The sequence below is a fragment of the Podarcis bocagei genome (assembly GCF_964188305.1).
Source record: "Podarcis bocagei genome assembly, chromosome: 12".
NCBI lineage: Eukaryota > Metazoa > Chordata > Lepidosauria > Squamata > Lacertidae > Podarcis > Podarcis bocagei.
In genome coordinates this window covers 24192359-24207371 of record NC_138137.1, presented here as the reverse complement: position 1 = coordinate 24207371, position 15013 = coordinate 24192359, and the positions used below count along the sequence as shown (strand labels likewise).

Sequence of the window (15013 nt, the reverse complement as noted above, 5' to 3'; positions counted from 1 at the left end):
AGATATTGATGCTTTAAAACCCCATTGTTGCTTGTTAACAGTTAGTGCAGTATGCATTTATGCTGATTTTTTTGCCATTTTTCTTCTGATCTGTGTTGCAATTTACAGTGCTAGCCAACTGTCACCTTTTAAAATACCTGAAGCAAAATAATTATTCTAATAATCTGGAAAACCTTGCAAGATGAGAGCTGACGTTAGTTTTTATAGTGTGATTTTATTGCTTTTAAAAGAATTTTGATTTATATAGCAGGTCTTCCTGTGGAAATATGAATGTTGACTTAATTGCAATTTTCCTGCCATTTGCTAAACCAGCTATTTGGCAGACAATCAAATGACCTTAACCTTAATGTGAAGCAAGTCCTTCCCCCATTTTTTTATAAAGAGCTACATGAGTTCAAGTTCTCTGCTGAGAGCTTAGGATGGTAATAATGCATGCATTATTATACCAAATGAGATAGTGGAAATGAGTTCACTCAAATGTAAGAGGTGGGTGGAATAAACTGCAGACTTAGAGTAGATTCAGAGAAATAATTTTTCCACTACATAATTATTACTTTTAAAAATAATCACTGGTAGGGAACTAGGCTCTCCAAAGGGTTGAATGTGATCTCACCAGTCAGGATTATGCTCGGAAATCATGTCATCTTACAGTGTGTATGTAACTTATGTAAACTTATTCTGCAAGAGGGCCCAGAATCTATATAATTTCTAGGTCCTGTTGCATCTGATCTGTCATCCACAAAGGCTTATGCTGTAAGAAATTTGTCCTCCCATCAGATGTCAAGGAAATAAACAACTACCTGACTTTTAGAAGACATCTGAAGGCAGCCCTGTCTTGGGAAGTTTTTAAAGTTTGATGTTTTATCGTGGTTTTTAATATTCTGTTGGGAGCCGCCTAGAGTGGCTGGGGAAATAATAATAAATTATTATTATTGTTAGTCTTTAAGGTGCCACAAGTCTCTTCATAGGAATCTATAAGCAACCACACAGCTGAAATCCCCAGAATTCTCTTAGGGCAAGCTGTGTTTCAACCGGTCTTTAAAAACTACTTCTCTGAAAATGACTTCTGACATTGCTCTTTATAGCAAATGTTGATATTCTATCTGGCGAAATCTAGGGGTAAGACTCTTCATGGTTGAAGATTATGGATCACCGTTGTAACTGCAAGAAGAGACAAGGTCGCAAACATTTGAAGAGCTAATTACATAGTTTCTGGTCATTCATTTACTCCCAATGATACAAGTGACTCCCATTCTTTATGATGGCTTGAAAACACTACAAATTTGTTACTAAGTTTGCCACAATCTTCAGGGAGGATGCTAACCACTTTCTACCTCTGAACAACATTTTAATCATGTGGCTGTTGTTGTTCCTAGTGACACAATGGCCAGGATCCAGGGGCCTCCTTGTGTGAACAAATGGCACTTCTGGTCACAGAAGTGAGGGTGGGGGCAGTCTCCGGTTTTTGCCAATTCCCTCCCCTCCATTCACAGATTGTAGCACCTGACATGACATCACTCTCTACAGTGGCTTTTGTGCAAGAAGCTGCAGCGGGAAAGTCCTATTGTACAGATGGAACTCTGCCTACCGTTCTCTACATTCTGTCCACAATTTTCCTGAGGTGCTTCAGCTCAAACGACTGGTATTGCAAACACCAAAAAGTTACCTACCTTTGATTTTAAAAGTGCAGATACCTCTATTCCATCTTGTAATAGCACTCTCAACTGAATCATGCATTTCAGCAATCAAAATAATATTTTCTGTGTTATATTGATTGTACACCACTTAAGGATGATCGTAGTTTAGTGGCATATTAATGAATCAAATCAGCTGTGGGATATAAGTACTGCAGAACAAATAATATTTAAACACACCCTGCAACCGTTCCTCATTCCAGCTAGCTATGCAAGAGTTAATTCCTAATGAGAAGGCTGCTTGTAATGTACAAAATGGAGGGAAGAGTGTTATTATTTTGTTTCTGAAATGTTAAGAACCTTGCTACTAGCAATATATCACAGCTTCTATAGCCTACATCAGGGGTCAGCAAACTTTTTCAGTTGTGGGCCAGTCCACCGTCCCTCAGACCATGTGGTGGGCCAGACTATATTTTTTTTTGGGGGGGGGGAAATGAATGAATTTCTATGCCCCACAAATAACCCAGAGATGCATTTTAAATAAAAGCACACATTCTACTCATGTAAAAACACCAGGCAGGCCCCACAAATAACCCAGAGAGGCATTTTAAATAAAAGGACACATTCTACTCATGTAAAAACACCAGGCAGGCCCCACCAATAACCCAGAGAGGCATTTTAAATGAAAGGACACATTCTACTCATGTAAAAACACCAGGCAGGCCCCACCAATAACCCAGAGAGGCATTTTAAATGAAAGGACACATTCTACTCATGTAAAAACACGCTGATTCCTTGACCATCCGTGGGCCAGATTGAGAAGGCGATTGGGCCGCATCCGGCCCCCGGGCCTTAGGTTGCCTACCCCTGGCCTACATATAGTAGGGGTATTTAAAATGAGAGTCATCATAGCGATCTGCATTTAAAAGTAGAAGTCAGAAAATGTATCCTCTTTTTTGCTCTTCAGAATATAGCAGCTTTCCGCCCTACTTTGCACCCTCCCTCTCTTTCTTTTGCAAATGCTGTTCCCACCCCACCCCCCACTTTGTTCTCTGGAAGCAAGCGAATGCCCTTATCTGAGGCTGAATGCTGGATCCTACCCTTAGCGGGGGCCAAGAGCTTTAAGGCTCTGTTATATTCAACAACGGTTCCCGGTGACTCATAAGTGGCACAGGCTGGGGATGAGATGCGAAATCCATAACTATAACCTAATGCAAGACCAGCTGTGTAAACAGTAGCATGAGGTTTAAGAACAAAACACACAATATTTTGACTAACCTTTGTAGGTTTTCGCCTGGAATTCTAGCTCTGCTCCGTGGCCAAAGCCATAAAGCAATAAAATGCTGCATTCTCATTTTGAGATATATTTTAGCCTGTTTCCACCAAAGAAAGTACCTTGCAGCTAATGAATGTTCCTCTCCTCGCAACAACGCTGATATTTTCAGGGGGTTGTTTATTACTGCGTATATTCAACATGAGAATGGAATGGGGGGGGGGTATTCCTTTCCACTTTTATCAGCGGATGGGAAAGATATTTAAAGTTGTTAACACCATAAAACGTCAAGAATGCCATTTGTTTCCAGAAGTGAGTTTTCATTGGAAACAGTAGTTGTCAACTCCAGCCCAAACAGCTGTGGAAGAGTGGGGAGGGAAGAATGTGCCTCTATCAGTGAGCTGGGCAGCTAGGGAATCAACTGGAACTGAGCCAATGGCTGTAGAGCAATTGTCTGATACAACGAGCTTCAAACAGCATCACCATATTTCCCTCGCCCCCCCCCAAAAAAATGCACACAGAGATCACTCCGATTTTCTTTTTTCAAAATTCAACAAATCCATCCAGTAACATCATAGTATTTCTGCTTCCCCAGGCCACAATTAATTAATTTGAATCATCTCCTGGCATCTCTCACTCTCAAGTCAGGACTGGCTTCAGAACTTGGCCACAGCACATGCTTCGGATTGAAAAGGTTGTGGGTGCAATGTCTGGTTTCTCCAGGTAGGGCTTGCCAGGAGTCACTGCCAATCAGTACTGACAACAGCAAGCCTGATGGACCAATGGCCTGACACAGTAGAAGACAATTTTCTGCCCTCTGGAAGTGTCCACTGCTTTAGATTTTTATTCTGGCCCAGCATGCTGAACAGCATCAAGTAGCTGGGTCAAGTCACAGCTTAATTTTTCCCCGCAGTACAGTATGACACAATATCAAGGGCACCACCAACAACCAAAATGGCACCTAGACCCAACCAACAAGCACTCTTTGGCACAGCTTACAAGGGACCACTGATGGAGGAGGTGGCCTGTCGAGAGGTGGTCTTTATGCAGGGTCCCCTCACACCTGGAGCTGACCTTGTCTTAAACATACAGAATCCTTATCTCAGGCACACCAGTGGAAACAAGGATTTGTAAACTAAGGACAAGGGAAGATGACAGGCCACTAGACTAAAGAAGGGGGGGGGTAATGTGAGCAGTGTGAGCCCTTCTAGTTAAAGAGCTTTGCGAGTACTAAAAATTCAACTCACACGGTAACTGCGCAGGAACAGAAAACTGCTTCTCATCCAACTGGACTCTCACATGCAGTCCGAACTGGTAACTGTAATAAAAATTCACACAATCTACTAGCTGGTCCCCTTTTCTTGAGCTATCCTTTCCTACCAGTTTACTAATGCTAAATGAAGCTGCCTTCATTTAGACACAGAAGAGGAAAAATACAAACTGATTTCAAACGGGGACTGAGGGAGAATTTGGGATTTTTAAAAGGAGGAATCATGAGTCTGATAAACATGGGTTCATACATCTACAGACTATTTTTGTGGGTTTTTAAATATTTATCCTATTAAATGTGCACTGCTGACTGTTAAGACCTCTCAATGAAAAGACTGGAATGTAGAGCACTATGCCAAAAAAAAAATGCACGTAAAAACTGTTGCATGTATACTTGTGCCATTTAGTAAATAATAATAAAGAGTTTGTAAAGTCCCTTTAAAAACCACTATTATTTTATTTCACTACAGTTTGGGCCATATGCCATTCTCAAAACTCTAGCTTGCAGTACTAGTTGTGAAACATAAATAAGTGGCCCAAGCTTATTTAAATGATTTTTTATATTAAAAAAAAACCCCAATTGTGCTTGGACAGAAAACAGCATGTTTAGAGCCTGAAGCAAAGTAAAAATGCCAAGTTATAAACTTGTCCTAGGGAGGATTTATAATGGAAATGCCAACAGACTCTTAACTACAGTGGTGCCGTTTTGTGCCAACATATAAATAATTTTAGTTTTTGTGGTCACGTCATAAATTAGACACAGCACCAGTGGAAACAGTAGGGTTCTGATTCAGTAAATAGAAAGAGCAAGAGTGTATGTTTGTATTTTTAAAAAAGACAAGCACTGTACAGACTTGATGCTGGCTCTGAAACGAAGTCTATATGAGGGTTTCGATTTAAAAGAAAAAAGGAGTCAGGCCATATTCTGAATTCTTTAAAGCTTGTAAAATAAGAAGTCTTTAACAAGCTCCGCTGCCTACTGTTTCAATCTTCTAGAAAGCATTTATACAAGTTAGTAAAAACGACTCTATTCAACATATGTTATTTTCTCCAATAAGAAAAAAAATGCACACAGATGCACTCATGCATACATACATACATATATATATATATATATATATATATATATATATATACACACACACACACACACACACACACACACTCTTAAGATTCCTTAAAGGACACATTCGTTTGACACAAGCAACTGCTGCAAATGCCACATTAGTAACATGATGTGTACAAAGGAGCTCTTATGCATACAAGGCCATAGAGGAGTCACTTTCTTCGTTCTCAGTTTACACTTGTCACTACAGCGTCAATAAATGACTTAACATATTCCAGTTTCCCTTCACGCAGGCGAGATGCAATTGGAGGGGAACCTATCCAGGCAATATGGAGAACTTCAAATTACATTCGCCTACAGAGGTCAGCTGCTTGTACAAGGGAAGGTGGTAGAACGTACCAATGGTAAATAAAGACAGAAATAATGGAGACCAGCATTGCAAGCATAGCTCTCTCTTAAATAGGGCAAGTCAATGATGTGTTATTTGCATAGTGTTACATTGTGGGAAATGCAAATACAGTGGTGCCTCGCAAGACGAAATTAATTCGTTCCGCAAGATTTTTCTTCTTGCGAGTTTTTCGTCTTGCGAAGCACGGTTTCCCATAGGAATGCATTGAAAATCAATTAATGCGTTCCTATGGAAACCGCTTGCCAGGCTGGCGGTGCGGAGAAGGGCTTTTCTCCCCACCGCAAGCCTTCAGGACAGGTACGGGAACAGAGGGGAAGGGGTGCAGCGCTTCTCCTCTGTTCCCGGGGCTTGCGGTGGGAGGAGGGTTTTTCCTCCCCACCGCCAACATTCAGAACAGCATTCTGAATGTTGGCGGTGGGAAGGAAAACCCTCCTCCCACCGCAAGTCTTCAGGACAGCCATCCGAAGGCTGGCGCGGGGAGAAGGGCTTTCCGCCCCACCGCCAGCCTTCGGAGGAGCCTTCCGAAGGCTGGCGCGGGGAGAAGGGCTTTCCGCCCCACCGCCAACCTTCGGAGGAGGTCTGAGGACAGTGGGGAAGAAGCGCTGCGCTTCCCCGCTGTCCCGGAGATTTCCCTATGGGCTTTCGTCTTGCGAAGGAAGCCCATAGGGAAATTCGTTTTGCGAAGCGCCTCCAAAACGGAAAACCCTTTCGTCTAGCGGGTTTTCCGTCTTGCGAGGCGTTCATCTTGCGGGGTACCACTGTATAAGAAACTGGATTTTCTCCTACAGATTGAGCCACAACAACTCTCTCTCTTTTTTCTAGGTTTGCGCTGAATAAATGCCTTTTTCCTGTACCTTTCTTGTCTCTTCACCATTACTGTAATCAGCTACTTGGGTTGGCAGCTTGCCACACTGCTGCTAGCCTATATTTTCTTATATCGATTCTACTCCTGTTCATACTCTGACCTTAAACCAGGTTCAGCCAGATACCCATACCTTCTCCACTATCCTTTTAAAATCCAGTTAGGCTAAATACCTTTATTAGAACGAACCAAAATGTCACGAAGCCATAAACAAGCTGTTTAGTTTTCCAGCTTGCAGAGCTTTATCTAGTAGCGGGAGGTCATGTAACCCCACCCCACCTGCCACGAAATAAAAGTCCCACTTTCAGGCAGTAATCTTCCAGTTTTGATATCATCTGTGGCATGGGTAGGCAAGATAAGGCCCAGGGGCCGTATTCGGCCCAATCGCCTTCTATATCCGGCCCACAGACGGTCTGGGTATCAGCATGTTTTTACATGAGTGGAATGTGTCCTTTTATTTAAAATGCATCTCTGGGTTATTTGTGGGGCATAGAAATTCGTTCATCCCCCCCCCAAAAAAAATAGTCCGGTCCCCCACAAGGTCTGAGGGACAGTGGACCGACCCCCTGCTGAAAAAGTTTGCTGACCCCTGATCTATGGCTAAACTTGGTATCCTCTAAGATACACAAAAAGCAGGGAAAGTTGTCTTGCTCCATTAGAATAAATTAAAAATTTAGTCAGACAATTATTCGGGGGCGACCGTAGCTCAGTGGTAGAGCTATGGGTCCCTGGTTCAATTCCTGGTACTAGGATGGGAATTTCCCATCTGAAATAATGGAGAGGTGTTGCAAGTCAGAGTAGGCAATACTATATGGACCAATACTGAGCCTCTACGTATACAGAAGCTTCCTATATTCATAGGACTAACCAAAATGTCACAAACAGAAGAGTTCCAAAGCTTTTCTTCAAGTTGAAGGGTAAGAAAAAGCATGGCAGAGAAGAGCTGGCTTGATAGTGAAGCCATAAAGCCAGTAAATTGTTCAAAAGCACTGTTTCGTAACATGTACTATCCTTTTTAGGGACGTGGGTGGTGTTGTGGTCTAAACCACTTAGCCTACGGCTTGCCGATCAGAAGGTTGGCAGTTCGAATCCCCGCAACGGGGTGAGCTCCTGTTGCTCGTTCCCAGCTCCTGGCAACCTAGCAGTTTGAAAGCACGTCAAAGTGCAAGTAGATAAATAGGTACCGCTCCAGTGGGAGGGTAAATGGTGTTTCTGTGCGCTGCTCTGGTTTCACCAGAAGCAGCTTAGTCATGCTGGCCAGGGATTGAACCAGGGATGGCCCGGAAGTTGTCTGAGGACAAACGCAAGCTCCCTCAGCCAGTAAAGCGATATCAGCACAGCAAAACCAGAGTAGTTCGCGACTGGACCTAACGGTCCTTTTTTTTACTATCCTTTTTATAGGTTCGTTTGACTTCCAACCTGGTCAGTGGCGTTACCTATTATGCTCTTCTGTGTAAGACAGCAGTTAAAGTGGTACCTTGTTTACTGTAGTATTTCAAAAGTACATTGACATCTGCAAATATCATAGGTTTCACCAAGGCAAAATGAACAAACAACAACTTTCAACCAAAAAGGAGGTATCACTGGAAAAGCCTCAGTAAGGTACTTCTATTGTTAAACCTCCAGCTTCTATATGAATTAGACAATGTCTTATTGTAAAGAGGTTGAGGAATCCAGTATACCCAAAATATCAATTTTTGTTGAATCCATCAATCTTTTGCTGAATTTGCTGGATTCCAAGTCTAGAGAAACAATCCTTTTTAATAGTACATTCAAATTCCCCGTTTCATATTGCTGACCCTCTACTTTACAAGCTTCCAATATACTAAGTGGAAAATTACCAGCTTGATAATTTGGAGAGAGAAAATACAAAATATGTGGCGTGAGGACCCACAGAACTTGTCCTATGCATCTGATGATTTACACTTGTTTTCAGTGAATTCCAGCTCCTCATGCCGCATGGCAAATTTCTTTTCAAACAGAGGGGACTATTAAAAGTAGTTTGTAATGTGGTGAGCAGGTCAACAGAGACAGCAATCGTTTCACTTGGCTAAAATGAGCCCCTCTGCATGAGCCTACATATCTTTATGAATCTTGGATATGAAAATTCAGGGTTCTACTTTATTTTTCCTAATGAGTAGTGTGTATATAGGCCAGCCTTCCCTAGCCTCCAACATCAGGGAAAACACAAGTGGGGGGGGGGACTTACCACCAGAAACAGGGGCATCCATAAAAACAGCTCCCATTTTTTCAGCTTCTTTAGCTAGATCTTTTGAAACTGCAGGATCAATAGTACTGGAGTCTATTAACAAAGAACCTTTCTTCACTTTCCTGAAGAAGAAGAAGTAAAAGAAGAATAAGACAGAGAGCTTTGTAGATATGTAAAAAAGTCCACACAATTAGCTGATTTTTTTTTTCCTGCTACCATCTGGCCTAGAGGCAACACAGCTTGAGTACAGAAGCTGGCACAATCAAATGAAGATCATCGCAGATATAACAAAAAAGTATCAATGAGATCTTCAATACGGGCATGCTATTTCATAAATTCACGTTAGTAATTGGCTATAACACAATTTACCAGGGCATTCTGCCACTGATCTTAGGTGTCCATACTTGGAGCAAAGGAATTTCTAAGAGATGCTCCTGTGTGAATCTTCTAAATTACAATTGATCAAGATGGTCAACTCTATTTGAATAGAGACTATGGTTTTCTTTCCCACTGCAGATGTTAATCAAAACAATAAGCTTGGCAATGCTGTTATCGCTGCTGTTGTGAAGGGCCAGTGCTTCTCTTGCATATCTTCTGGCCTGGTACACACAAAGTTTTCCTTTATTATAAACTATGGTTTAATGTGAATGATCAGCACACTGACGCTGCTCAAACATCCCCACTTCTCTCCCTCCCTCCCGCCATTAGCACGAAACAAAACAGAAGCTGGTGTCACGCTACATGGGAACCAGAGCTGCTTCACACACAACAGGAAGCCAGCCTATGGTTCGTTTCCTGCCTGACATGGCAAATTCAGCAGAAGTGAAGCAGAGACTGTTGAACGGCATGCACAGCACACTGCCCATTCGTGTTAAATCAGACAGTTTTAACTATGGTTTCAAGTTAAGTGTAAACTGAATTGTTACCATCTACACTTCCTGCATTTAATTTCCTTTGCATTTCATTCACTTCTGAGCCCATGATTTACAACTCTTCCCCCCTCTTTTATAACCATGTGTGTTTATATATACACCTGCAACTGAGAATTATGCTTCATGCATCCGATGAAATGAACTCTAGTATAGTGGTACCTCGGAAGTCGAACGGAATCCGTTCCGGAAGTCCATTTGACTTCCAAAACGTTCGGAAACGAAAGCATGGCTTCTGATTGGCTGCAGCCAATCGGAAGCTGCGGAAGCCCCGTCAGACATCCGGGTTCCAAAGAACGTTCACAAACCGGAACACTCACTTCCGGGTTTGCAGCATTCGGGAGCCAAAATGTCCGAGTACCAAGGTGTTCAGGATCCAAGGTATGACTGTACATGAAAGCTTACGCCATGATAACATTTGCATCTGATGTACAAGATGTGACCGAGAGGTGATATAAATAAAAGAATAAAAAAAATGCCCAGTAGCAACTTACAGACCAAGTAAGTTTGTTCTAGGTATAAGCTTTCGTGTCTCTAAGGTGCTACTGGACAATTTTTTTATTTATTTAGACTGCATCAGACCAACACGGCTACCTACCTGAATCAAGAGCTGATATGATAGATATCTTAAAATATTTTGTGAAAAGTCCTGAGATCTACAGGAATAGGGCAGTACAGTCATACCTCATGTTACGTTTGCTTCATGATACTTTTTTTGGGTTGCGTCCCGTGGCGACCCAGAAGTACAGGAAAGGGTTACTTCCGGGTTTCACCGCTCGCGCATGCGCAGATGCACAAAATGACATCACATGCATGTGCAGAAGCGGTGAATCGCGATCTGTGGGTGCGCAGACACGCCGCTGCGGGTTGTGTTCTATTCGTGTTGCGAACGGGCCTCGGGACCGGATCCTGTTCGCAACCAGAGGTACCACTGTATACAAATTTAACAGATAAAAATATCTAAAATACTATTACATGGAAGATGGAACAAGCTTGGGCAGGACCCAAACCAATGGATTCAAATTACATGAAAGGAGGCTGTGCCTAAGCATTAGGAAAAACTTTCTGATGGTAAGAGCTGTCTGACAGTGGAATGGACAACCTCAGAACATGGTGGACTCTCCTTCATCAGAGGTTTTTAAACAGAGGCCAGATGGCCATCTGCCAGTGATTCCTGAAGAAGAAGAAGAAGAAGAGTTTGGATTTGATATCCCGCCTTTCACTCCCCTTCAGGAGTCTCAAAGCGGCTAACATTCTCCTTTCCCTTCCTCCCCCACAACAAACACTCTGTGAGGTGAGTGGGGCTGAGAGACTTCAGAGACGTGTGACTAGCCCAGGGTCACCCAGCAGCTGCATGTGGAGGAGCGGAGACGCGAACCCGGTTTCCCAGATTACGTGACTACCGCTCTTAACCACTACACCACACTGGACTGGATGACCCCTTGGGTCCCTTCCAATCCAACAATTCTATGATTTTACTGCAGCAGCCTAAGGCTACCCCTGGCTCTGAACAATTTTCTTCAAAGTCATCAAAATATCAACTTGTGTGATTAGAAATTCCTTACAATCTCCCAGGGAAAAACACACATGAAGGATTAAGATAATGGACTTCTAGCTATTATTTCTTTCCAGAGTACTGCAAGAGTAGCAAGATGTTGCATTCATATACTAACGGGGATTAGTGCTTAAGTTTGGGGAGAGACCATCACACATGCATCTCTAGGGGTAAAAGCCTACTGCCAAATGCAGCTTGCTGCCATAGGTGCAGCATGGAATTGTTTGCACACACGGATAGCTGATAGACACTATGTGCTTAGCAACGTTTTAATTCAGCAGGCAAGTAGAAAATGAATGCAAATAACACTCTAGGCAGAATGTAGCATAAAATGCTTTATTTTATTATTAGGCTTATAAACGGGGGGGAGGAGGCAAGATAAGAGGAAATTCTCACTTCAGAATTCCATTGGAGCCTACGTAGACTTCTATTGCATTAGCATTAGATGGAAGCATCGTAATAATCCTGTCAGCTTTGTCCGCTACATCTGCTGGGGAATCTGTCACCTTTCAAGAAAGAGGGCGTAAGAAAAAGATCAGTGTTCTGTTGCCTATTGAAACAGAAGTTATCCTTTCATGTTTTATCGTTTCAACCTTTTAAGCAAGTATTACAAGTACTTCAGTAGAACAGAAACAGCGCCGTGTAGCTAAGCCACAGAATCAGATGCGACAATGGAAGGGTGAAATCTTGCCGTATCCTCTCGCTCCTATGAATTTTAACAAGAGGCAGCACAAAGATGTAACAGCTGATTGGTTAGAAGGAGGGGATCATGGGATACAAGTGACAGTAGGAATCCTTTATTTCAGGCAAAGGCAAACTCAGCCCTCCAGATGTTTTGGGACTACAACTCTCATCATCCCTGACCCCTGGTCCTGTTAGCTAGGGATGATGGGAGTTGTAGTACCAAAACATCTGGAGGGCCGAGTTTGCCTATACCTGCTTTATTTGTTCCATGATGCTAATTACTTCACTGTTCACCAAATCATCATTACCATATATGGTGCCAGCATTTCCCAAAATAGGCACATACATTTTGACTTAAGACATTCTAGTCAACTATAGCTTATCCATATAGTTACAAAAAAGGAAAAAGAATGGGTTTAACCATCCAGGTGGGGAGCTTGTGACCTTCAATGACCAAAGGTTATGGGGGCTGTGACCAACAATTAGAGGCGTAGGGTAAGCAAGTCAGGATCAGGGCCCATTTGACCCTACACAAACCTTTATCCCTCTCTTGCTTGTGCACATCGGATGGAGAGTGAACTATTACTATTTTGAACTGAGAAATTACACCTGAACTTCACAAACCACAGCTTGAGTCTACAGTGGTACCTCTGTTTAAGAACAGCCTTGTTTATGAATGATTTGGTTTACGAACTCTGCAAAACCAGAAGTAGTGTCCCGGTTTGCAAACTCTACCTCGGTGTAAGAACGGAATCTAAACGGTGGAAGGGCACTGGCAGCGGAAGGCCTCATTAGGGAAAGCACGCCTCGGTTTAAGAACGGACTTCCAGAACGGATTAAGTTTGTAAACCAAGGTACCACTGAATTTTGTTTTAACTAGCCATGGGTGCCCATGATGTCTGAACTAGGGCACAATCACACCCAACACATAAGAAGCACATATCACTCAGCCCAGACACTGGGATCCAGCACTGAAGGTTTTCTGGTAGTTCCCTCACTAGGAGAAGTGAGGTGACGGGGTACCGAGTAGAGGGCCTTCTTAGTAGTTGTGCCTGCCCTGTGAAACATGCTCCTAGCAGATGTCAAGGAGATAAATAACTATACAGTTTTCAGAAGACATCTGGATGCAGCCCTGTATAAGGAAGTTTTTAATGTTTGATGTCTTACTGTGTTTTAACTTGTTGGAAGCCGCCCAGAGTGGTTTATTTTTAATAACAATTCCTATCTTGAGATGGAATTAATGGAATTTCATAGCCCCCACCCATTATGAAGTAAGATTCTTAAAATAAGATATCAACTACTATACCTGTGAGCCCAAGTCTTGAAACTCTTTACACGCTTCTGGAAATACATCATATGCTATGACAGGGTACCCATGTTTTACAAGGTTTTTCGCCATTGGATTTCCCATGTTGCCCAAACCAATGAATCCAACAGCAGTTTTGGAAGCCATTGCCCTAGAAGACACTAAAGACAGTTCCAAGAGTTTCAGCATTAGTAAATGATCTTGAAATACATTTCTATAACAAAAACAGATTATACAGTTATTTGTGACCATCTACAGTAGCAATTTGATGCTGTTGATCACCTCTGAGTTTGTATTGTTAATTATTATGTCATATATTAGTAGTGCTATGTTTTGTCCCAGCTTCTCTGGTGCCTGCCCTGGCAAGAGTTTTTATCTGCTACTAATATGCAATTGAAGACATCTGTGCTATTCCTGTGTTTTATAATAGCCACTGTACCATGCACAGATAAAATCTATTTATGTTGTATTTCAGTTAGAATTTAAATTTGCTTGAACTTGTTCTTGCCATTTTTGTCATCTTTAAGAAAACTTTAATAAACACAGTATTTTTTCTTATTCTTTAACAAATGTTTATCCTAGTTTATCTTTATAAACTCGGAACACCCAATAAATAATATTAATTTGTAATAGTTACCATTTTGAGTAATCTCATGTAAAAAAGCAATGCAAAATTATTTTAAGGTGTGCTTTGCATGTTGCCTTTAACTTTCAGTTGCAGGGGCATTTTTGCTTAAATTTTGTCATGTGAATGTAGTAATTCTAAAACAATTCCACTTGGTTACCCATTGTTCTTGGGTTACAGGACAAACAGAATGAGTTCAACCTTAATATGGACTGGCAGGAAAGATTGTACAGATTCCACGCATAGCTGATCCCTTTTCTTTCCCTGACTGCCAATCCAGCCAGTTAGTATCAGCTGTAATTCAATACACAAACAGCTGTCCACCAGATGTTGAGATGTGCAAACTACTATCATATGGCAGTTTGTCTGCATGGACTAAAGATGCATTTTTTTAAAAGCATAATGGAGAACTTTCACACCACATTATTTAATGCCTTTCCCCAGAATCTGAAAGCTATCCTCTGGTGTTAGTAGAACATTCATGAAAGTTAGGTAAATGACAGGCACTCAAATGCAAAGAGTAGCCATCAACAGAATTAGAACCTGTAGCACTACAGGGCTATAGATGTAATTCAGAAAAAGTGTATTCAAGACCCACTGAAAAAAATCTTAGGGGCACTCAACTCTCAGTATTGCACCATGCAGTCGTAACATAAGCGCTAGCTACTAGGCATACATGAACAGGGAATGTTAGGCAACAGGATAAACAATAATTTCCTTTTCTAAATGAATACAATCCTAGCTTAGAGCTTGAATGCCATCTGTTCTCAGTTTGACTGCCAATTGTAAGAAACGTTGACTTAAAGCAAAATAAAATGGAGTAGAATCATACCAGGCATCATTATGAATGAATATCAAGCTTACATGAAATTTACCAAACTGCTCAACCTCAACAGCGTATCTAAAGAAAAATAGCATTCATATTGAAAAATCAGGAAGTGACAAGAGTACATTGGAAGTGTTCCTTCTTAGATCAGTAGCATCTGAGTTATTAGTCTTCGGATGTTAAGCTCTTTCTTAGCCCCAACAGAAGACAGATGCAGCTGCTCTCCACACGATATTGTTGGTGCCATGATTAATACGCCAACATATTGTATCAGACTTCCTGATCACAGTCCTAACCAGTTACCTCCGACAACTATCAAGCCAGCAGAAGATGTGCAAGCTGAGACAAACTGTTCTCTAACCATAG

The 15013-nt window shown here is 41.8% G+C and overlaps 1 protein-coding gene across 1 annotated transcript in view; it reads right to left on the bottom strand.

Moving 5' to 3' along the window:
• HIBADH (3-hydroxyisobutyrate dehydrogenase) overlaps positions 1-15013 on the bottom strand; it is a 72070-nt gene that overhangs the window by 53600 nt on the left and 3457 nt on the right. Inside the window, exons 2-4 of the mRNA XM_081164884.1 lie at positions 13197-13357; positions 11603-11712; positions 8723-8844 (exon numbers count right to left, since the gene is read on the bottom strand). Coding sequence (XP_081021010.1) covers positions 8723-8844; positions 11603-11712; positions 13197-13357 — 393 coding nt within the window. The remainder of the gene's footprint in view (positions 1-8722; positions 8845-11602; positions 11713-13196; positions 13358-15013) is intronic.